The 9,273-nt window shown below is 38.1% G+C and overlaps 1 protein-coding gene across 1 annotated transcript; it reads right to left on the bottom strand.

Annotated features, from left to right (window-relative positions):
- Window positions 1–3,793: 3,793 nt before the first annotated feature.
- TBL2 (trichome birefringence-like protein (DUF828)) lies at window positions 3,794–8,834 on the bottom strand. The gene is made up of 5 exons (XM_089165972.1): window positions 7,662–8,834; window positions 7,029–7,221; window positions 6,736–6,926; window positions 6,368–6,526; window positions 3,794–4,831 (listed from the first exon to the last, which is right to left on the bottom strand). Exons 1-5 carry the CDS (start codon window positions 8,615–8,617, stop codon window positions 4,489–4,491), a joined length of 1,842 nt encoding a protein of 613 aa, XP_089022098.1. The 5' UTR covers window positions 8,618–8,834; the 3' UTR covers window positions 3,794–4,488.
- Window positions 8,835–9,273: the final 439 nt, after the last annotated feature.

The following is a 9,273-nucleotide window of genomic DNA, read 5'->3' as shown; positions in this document are numbered from 1 at the left end:
CAATAAAGGAAGTCTAAGTCCTGGGCCATTCAGGCTCCTATCCTCTTCCTAAATAGGTAGGTGAGCAAATGGAAAAAAGCCCATTAACATCTATGGTCTTGGGCCAAGAGCTAGTTGGGCTGGGATTTTAACTTCCAAACAAAACTAAGCATCCAATTCTTTGGCCCAATGGCCTGGGCCGCTTTGGTTGATGGATGATGGATTGGAGGTGATGATGAGAATTAAATTTCCCGAGGAAAGCTCTGTTTGGGGTTCTGATCTAAGGTTCTCAAAATGAAGAATCCAGCAAGTGTGGTAGAGAGAGATCAGAATCAGCATAAACAAACGCATCTTCTCTTTCTGGGAACCTTCTTTTTATCTCTGGTACAGGGCAAAGGCTAGAATTTATATATCTGTAGTTCCTTCCTTAAAAGAAGCACTTGATTCCAATTTCAGGTGCATAATCGTTTATTTTAATATCTAGTGGCTAATATTTATTTATCTCTTGATGTTTACTATTTAGTAATTGCAATATAAAATTTCCATATTTACTATTTTTGTATAGAAACAAAACTTGCACTGTTTCCCATAAAGATATTAAAATCTTAGTTCCATCTTTCTTTGTCCTTCTCTCCCTAGTGTTCATTTAATACCATATTTAAAAGAATTTTATATATAATAATTGTATTATATTTCCTCTCTTTGGGTGGTTAGAATTGCCACAGCTGAAAGATCTTGAGAGATTGAAAATCGTGCTCAATGATCTTAAATGAAATCCTAGATTTGAAAGAGATGGATGATGAATAAATGCTGAAATTGATCTTCTGTTTACATCTTAGATAAAAGATTTCAACCCAAAGAATTGGGGAGCTGTAGGTACAAATGTGAAGGAGATGGAGCATTTTATGTTAAATCATCAGCTCACCTTTCTATTACCTGGCCTAAAGCAGAAGACATGTGTATAATGTTTCTTTGTCATCACATCACAATCATCTCTTTTAATAATATTTGTTAACAGTAACAAGATTTCTCAAGGCATATCAAATTAAAAGTGGAGTGAGAGATTCCCTCAAGAAAGATAAAGTGATGGTTGTTTGTTTGTTTCTATTAAAGAAAGGGAGAAGAGACTATATGAGTAGGCAGTTTACCCATAATGATTGGTGCATTTCTGAGTGGAAGATCACTTAAGTATGTTTAAATGCCATAGGAGTAGCAGAGGTGAGAGGAGGAGACTTGCTACTTAAAGCTCAGGAAGACTGTGACCACTCTCCCCCACTTCAGGGTAGGTAGCCAACCAGTTGATGGCAGTAGTAATGCCTTTCCCTCTCTTTATTCCTTTGGCTTTGTAGATAATGGAGCCAGTGACACACAGATTTCACAGCAGAGGAGATTGTTTAGTTTCTTGCACCAATTAGATGCTGCCGATCTTGGCTTTGGTTTTGATGATATGGCTCAACAACATTCAGCTCTGCTACTATCTTTGTGCGGCCACATGGGTTGTAAATAACTGGGTGTCCCAGGAAGTTGCTAGAAAGCAGGTAGTTTCTGATTGCTCATGGTGGTGGGGGATCCTACTGTCTAGGGTGTCAAGCAGTTTGGTTCGGTTTGGTTTTGTTTTGAGTTTCTTTGTCAGGTTGGTACCAATTCGTTTTGGTTTTCTGTATATAAGAACATCCAATAATGGGGAAAATGTTTTTGACTGATCAGGTAAGTTTTGTATTCGTTTCAGGGGAACCCAGATTCACTATTGTTGATAAGAGTTTGGTTTCAGTCCAGTCTGGGTTTTTGGTTTTTTTCCAGCTCTGGTTTGGGTTGAACTTTGACCAACCTACTGATTTGCATTAGGAAAGTAGAGATGGAGAATGGGTGGTTCAACATAATGAAGGAGATTAGCTGAGTTATCTTAGAATATGTGCTTAGTGGGCAATTAGAAATGCCTGGGTGCTCAAAAAAGCTTGTAGATAAGCATGAATCCAGTGGCTCCACTGATTAAAAAAATGAACAGTAGAAAGAGTGCTCCAATATTCAAAAGTCATTCAACATGGCAGTAAGTAGTTTCTGTGTATTTTCATTTTCTCTTTAGAATGACTATAGTAACCCTATTATGTTAGGAAGAGACAAAATAGAGCCTGTGTTAGTGGGAACTGAGTGATTACTACTCGATTACTAAACTGCCAAATGGGGGAAGTTTTTCTCACCTGAAGGGTGTCACTGTATGTGGAAGATATCCATTCAACTGCAGCGATGTCCTTTTCTCTGCATGCCCACAAAACACAACAGACACTATAATGGAGCAAGTCTCATAAGGCATGATCAGCTTTCAATTTGGTTCAAATGTTCTGTTAAAAAGCAAATGCAGGTGGGCATGTACATGGGGGGGCCTAAACACTGATAAGCTAGACCTCTTTTGTCTTCTATTTTATTATTTTCTCATTGAATATCTCCATATATCTTCCAAGTGACAAGAAGCCCTGTAGATCTTATTCCATTTCCAAATGAGTGGTTATATGGGTAGGGGTGACTTTGTCTTTTAATCATCTAAAATCCACTATCAACAAACATGAACCTAGTCATTTGACAAAAGACAATAACTTGATTGGCAAAAGGCTATTTCTATAAACTGACATTCTGTTCTTTTAACCCTGACAGCTTGATCATGTAGCCTCTCAGATGCAAGACCCAATACAAAGAAAGAATCTCAGAGGTTATTTTAGGAAACTGACCATTAAAAGCTGTATAGTTTATGTAGACCTCCTCCTACCCATCAGCTTATTTAAACCCATAACCAGAGGCTAACTTACCCACTAGCGTTTTTCAAATGCCATTGGATCTCAAGAGATACCAAGCTAATCTGTTATTCATCTCCTTGAGAACAATGAAATTGTTTTGGGAGGAATCCTTCCATGGGTCATGAAAGGCATCAGTTTTGGAGTGAGGGAATGCAAACCCTCCTCCAAAATCATGGGTTTGCCCAAGCTTAGCCGCCTTCTCCCCTAAGCTCACCCCTACCAAGTGCTCCAAGTTGCTTTGTAGCAGAGCTTTTGGCGAAAGCATTGCAAACCGGCAAGTCACAAAACGGCAATGGATATGGCTATAGGACATGGCTATACAGGTCTTCCTAGTATCCATGTCCCTTTTATTAAGTGCAGTAGTTCAATGGTTCTTGTATTAGGTAGTAATAGCAATCAGTTCTCTTTGTTTAGAAGATTATCGGATATATGATTTGGTGTAACAAAAGTAGCTGTAATACTAAACTTACATCAAGAAATGACCTGCTGATAGGTTTCATGTATCCTTAGAAATTGAATCCCAACTCCAGGAAAGCTGCCACCTGCAGATTTCTTGCCATATGTGTGTGTGGATCTGCGAATCTCTCTGTGGCTTGTTTCTGCAGTTACAGGCAGAGGATAAACACAAATAGAGTTGCAGCTATCCAATCAAATGTAATGCATTTCAAAGTCTAAGCATGGCAGTAAGTAGTTGGAATATAAGCAGTTTCTTTGGTTGTTTAGGACAAATAATTCCAAATGAAAACTTTCGTAGTGAACAATACTTACAGTTTTAGCAGAGAGACAGCAGGTTTCAAGATGGAGAACCAAGTGAATTTTATGCTCTCTTGGCACCCATATTTCTGGGATCTCGATGCAGAGAAGTCTTGTTTGACAGGTTTTCGTTCGAATTATAAGGTAGATCCCTCGCAACTTTTGTGAGGTTAGCAGAAAGGACTCTTTCCTCTTCTGTAGCAGCATCTCCCATCCGTGGTTCGGCTGGAATCTGAAAATTAGACTGAAAAGGAAGTAAAGGCAACCAAAAATCTCACACTGTTTTCACTTTTTAAACTCGGAATCCTACCATAAGAGGGAAGTTCCATCGGTTTACTGCTATTTTGCTGAAAAATAAGATATCATGGCACGAATGAAGATCAAACATGAATAACCAACCCAAACTACTCGAAAAAGGGGGTTTGAAAATTGGGATTGATGCTGCCAAATCCGATTCAAATTGGGTTATTCAACCGATCCAATTCCAATTCCTAACTCCATGGTTTCTTCAGAATCTCTGCATCCAGAAGACCTGGAACCTGCTAATATTTAATAAAGGCAATCTGCAAGTGACTATCCTTACTTTGGCTGAAACAAAAGAAATTACCATCGCCGCAAATTGGGTTTTAGACGGATTTGAAGGCTTGGTTTCACGGCACCATTTCATGATAAGCAATCTACAGAACGACAAGTTTTACGGATTCTTCCGCCTGTAAGTGATTAAGTTCTTAACCTTTCAAGTAATATGACTAAAATGTAAAGTATACAGATGGATTCCTTGCTCAATAGTTCCCCAATTTACAGAGAATCTTGTACGTACTACCAGAGTCTAATAGCCATCACTCTACACTTGCCTGTATAAGTTTTGGAAGAAACTCAAATCAATTTTGGTACATTTGACGTAGATTTTGAGTGGAGAGGAGAGAAAATTAACAAAATTGGATTTGTAGTTGATATGAACGGGTGTTCATCTTCCCCCTAATCCACCGCTTATCTTCAACAGAGAAACATATAGCAACTCATTCCATGTGTCTGGTACTCCTGGCAAACACCAGTGGCTACAATCCTGAGATGTCTCAGCTGTACTCTGTTCTTGTAGAGTGTTGTATTCCTTTCTATAAACTGAAGGGTGTCCATCCTTCCTGTAATCAGTAAGCCCGCTGATATTCAGATACGTTACGGGAGTTCTCATCTGTTGTAGCACATACTCCAGTACTTTCATCTTTGAAGGGTACTTTCCTAAGTAGGTTGCATTGAAGATTGGCTCAATTTCCTTGTGGCACTGCCCCCCTGAATTCCACTGGCCCCCTCTGCAGAAAAATAAGATATCAGAGAACAGTTAGCTAAGAACACACACAGACGTGAACTCTCTCACTGCCTCACTCCCTCATCTTCTTCTTCTATTTCATCTCTCCCCTGACTTTCCCCCAATCTATATGACTGGTTTAGAAAAATTAAAAAACACTGACAGATAAACAATTGACAAGTTTAGAAGAGCCATTAGCTAATGAACAAGCAGTTAAATGCTTGAAATGTCTGTGATTTCCCTTTCCAAAATATAGGTTAATAGACATCTCACAAGAATTGAGAGGGAAGGGACTTCATGAAATAACCCATTAAAAAAAACTGTACTGAAAAAATGTCTTTGATGGCATAAATTTAGATTCTATTAGTCAATGGTTTCTTTCAAGACAACATGACAAGGCTTCTGAGTCCCTACATATAGTAGATGCTACATTCCACTTGTTTCTGATTAATCTTGAGAAGCAGAAATTCAAGTTGTGTAGAAGAGATAAATTTTCTAGACTTGTAAGATAATCTAATAAAATTCCATTTCAAGTTAAAGATCTTTCTTAACAAACTATTTTTGAAAAGTTATCTTAAGAGGGATTTAGCTCAAGTAGGACGTTTACCCTTTTTTTATATTGCTTTTTGTGTACATTCTAATACATGAGCCACCTAACAACAACATATGTTTCTACTCAATATGAGGCATCTTAGGTGAACTACAAAAGCTTCTTGTTGAAGGCATGCTTTGGTAGAAAGCAAACTTGTTGATGCTTTCTAATGTACCTCTAGCATGCTGTGAAACATTAGTTGATATCCTAAGCTTACACATTAAAATGACTTCCGATTATCTCCTATTTGGAATAGAAGATCACACTTCACCCTTCAATAAGTCTAGAATAAATTATTACTAGTATGCAAAGATATCTTTTATAAACTCCATTTTGTGATGGAAATTTAAGAAAATGAGTGAGTCTGTTTGTTATACTCTCAGAAAATCTCAGCAGCTGTATTTATCTGTTAAGCATTAGATGAAGAAATAGTTTATCTGTTATACTCTGGCAAAACTGTGCAACTGCTCATTTATCTGTTAAGCATTTGATGAAGAAATAGTTTATCTTTTTTGTAGCAGGTTAGGGAAAATCTGAAAGCTGAAAACATTATACATTATATCTTCGTTAAATGGAAGGCAAGGAAATTCTGGAGCTCCTTATTCCAGGTAATGAGCTATATCTAAGGCATATAAATAAACTAAGCAAGACCAACAAAGACCATAATGAAAACTACAGCATTTTAACAAGTGCAGCTATGAGTAAGGAAGTTTTGGATATTTCCTCCTAAGTATATCCTACAGACCGTGCAGTGAACTTCTTAATGGAGTTCAAATTCAGGTCCAAAGTGGCAGAAGGAACTATATTCCCCATAGAAGATAAATTAATTCTTAATCAATATCATCAAGTAGATATTTTTTCCTTTGAAGTTCCATGATGAAGGAAAGAGGTTTCTTCAGGTCAAGCATAGAGTGCATAGTACAAGCAGGAAACAAAATCATCTATTACCTGAAATGGGTGACCGAATAACCTCTGAAAAAAACTTTTGTCCTGTTGGTATTGATGTTCATATCAACCCATCTTGCCCAAGTATTGAGAGCCCTCCTGTATGCTTCTAGGACTTTGAGTCTTGGGTAAACGTGATCACCTTCCTGGTAGTAGTCTTCCCTGTAGTAACCGTGAAATAAAGAAGACAGTAAGGTCTAATGTTTCAGATAAGCCACATGAAAACTCAAACTACTTTTTCCATAAAAACACTATTTTCCCTCACTCTGGGATCAGAATTCTCCAGAACATCTCAACTTAATTTGTAGAGTTTCTGTCCCACTGTTACAAGAAGAATATACAAACACTATAATCATAGACATGAAACTCACCCTTTAGAAGTTTTCTCATGAGTCCACCAATGTCCTGTATTGAAGACTACAATATCAGCATCATGATACATTGATGTTGTCTGGTCCATCAAATCAAGTCTTAGGGTCTCAATTGATCCATTTCCACGTTTAAAAGATGATTCTCTAACCAGAAATGGAGCGTTCACAAAATCAATGGAGCAGTTAAAGTCCTAAATTTCATCCAAAATACACAAAATTAAGCTAGTCAGGATTAAATATTAAAAAAAAACATCATTCTTGCTAACTGTGAAACTAAATTCAGTAAGACTTGCCTCATATCTGAAAGCATAAAAGCCTTTTTTTTTGAATTCCGTCTTCCCTGAAATCTCATAGACTCTTTCATTGTTTCTAATTCCATGTCGAAGGATACAAACAAGAGATTCCCACATATTTCTGTTCAGTGAATCCCCCACGAAAACCAGCCTTTTTCCTCTAAGTCTCTCCAGAAAATCAGTTGTGTTGAACCTGTAATTCAACCATATTGAGGATTAGATTGAACATAGAACGGAGACAGTGACAAAGATTCAGAAAATGCCCACATTCATTGAGCTTTGTTTTGCATATCCATATTGTTGGAACAGAAAACTCCCACTTGTCATTAGATGATCTCTCCCCATTAGGGGAGAACGCAAACACACTTAAATAGTTTCACTTTGTAATATTTTAAAGAGCACATCAAATGATCTTCACTATATTGCAAAATCCAATCATTTTTCTGATTAAGCATGATATATAAAATTCTTAAATGGTTTCATGTAAACTGAACCAGTCTGGCTAACCTATATGACCTATAAAAAAAATAAGTAAATGCACACAAGCGATTATGATTGACAAAGAGAAAAATAAATAAAATTAAATTTGCAGGAAGAAGAATTTTCAAGTAGGCATTCAAAATGAGAGCTTACCAAGGAATGTCGCATCCATTAGGCTTCCATCTCCATTTGAGATAACCATCATCTGGCCTTCTATTAAGTTGACAGTTGAAATCCGGATCAATATAAGGACAAGAACCTGCCGGATAATGCGGCATTCTTGTTTCTCTCACCCATATGCCATCAAAGATGTCGCAGTTCACCAAATCTGTTTCCAGGCTATTCACCTTTCTGTTATCAATAAAAGAACTCTCGTTCTCTTTCTTGGACAAATTCTCTTCATGCCTTGTCTCTGAAGCCCTTTCATTTGTGCCAAGAAATCCCACATTCTCTCCAGTAGAAACATTCTGCATACTAGTAGTATCAGTATCTTTTCCAGCAGATTTTCCCAAGCAGGTCGGTTCCATCGGTTTTCCTTCACATTTCTTCACCTCATTCTGTTTTGCAGTGCTGGAAAGATTTGCAGTTGCATTGCGAACTTCTCCTGACAAGTTCCACTGGTACTTTGCCTCAGCAACCTTCCCATCTTTACTAATCAAGCTCTGATTTTTATTGTTGTCAGAGAAATCCCCGATGACTGCATTCTTGGGTTTGTCCATATAGTTTTCTTGATGGATTCGTGAGGTTTCTTCCCCACTTGCATTTTTAGCTTCATGGACTCCCTGGGTTTGTGCGGTTTCCTCCGTGACTACATGTCTAGTTTTCTCCGAGGCATTGTTGTCTTTGCTTATAGGTTTAGTTTTAAAGAAATCAGAAGAGAAATTTCTAGTATTTGAAAATGAGAATGACCAAGAAACAGGAGAAGAGTTACCAGTGGGGCCATTAAAACCTTGAAAGAAGGGCCCGAACAGTGAGACCTTGAAGGGATCGTAGAGGAAAATCACTCCAAGAATGATTAGTGAAGCTCCTATACCTAGACTGAAACCAGAGACCACATTTCCCTTGGAATCCGAAAACGAGAGCTTTTTCAGAACCTTTTTGAATTCCATAACTGGAGCAAATCACAAGCACCAAACTAACCAGAAGCTCCCTTCTTTCCCATCAAATTTGAACGGCTACTGCTAAAGGTTAACAAGAAGAAACGAAGAAGGCCTTCGGAAATACTGAAAGAAACTCGGAGAGATTTTCTGAAGAAACGACAAAGACACAGAGCAGAAAAGCAGCAGTTGCAGTTGCAGTAGCATGTGTGAGAACGGAGTTCCCCATTTTAAAGTTTCTTGGAAGAGTTTAGCTTCGCGAGTGAACAGTGTTTGCTCATTGGTACAGAATTACCCTTCCAAGATGAGAATATTTCGCCGGAAAGCGACAGTTCGAGAAGGGTAGTTAAGATATTTAAAGTCCTCTAATCTTCGTTAGTTAAAAATTAAATTTCAATTAGGAGGTAAATTTGGTCGTTTCAGTTATCATCACCGACTTCGAAATTACACCACTGGCAGAACGTATGAATCGCGCCGTCACTTGTTTGCCACGTGTCCGCCGACTTACTTGTGTTAGACAGTTAGCGCCTTAGCGGCTTCCATCATTATCTGGATCTTGGAATGGGTCGGGTGAAAAATAACCCGACACCGATAACGCGTACATGAAAAGGAAATGTCAGGGTCAAGTCAAGAGAGAGTCAGATCAGAGGAATTGAAACCGAATCGCC

The sequence above is a fragment of the Hakea prostrata genome, chromosome 8 (assembly GCF_041222555.1).
Source record: "Hakea prostrata isolate BN-2017 chromosome 8, UWA_Hpros_2, whole genome shotgun sequence".
Classification (NCBI taxonomy): Eukaryota; Viridiplantae; Streptophyta; class Magnoliopsida; order Proteales; family Proteaceae; genus Hakea; species Hakea prostrata.
Note: the sequence above shows the minus strand (reverse complement) of the source record. Positions and strands in the feature narration are given on the sequence as shown.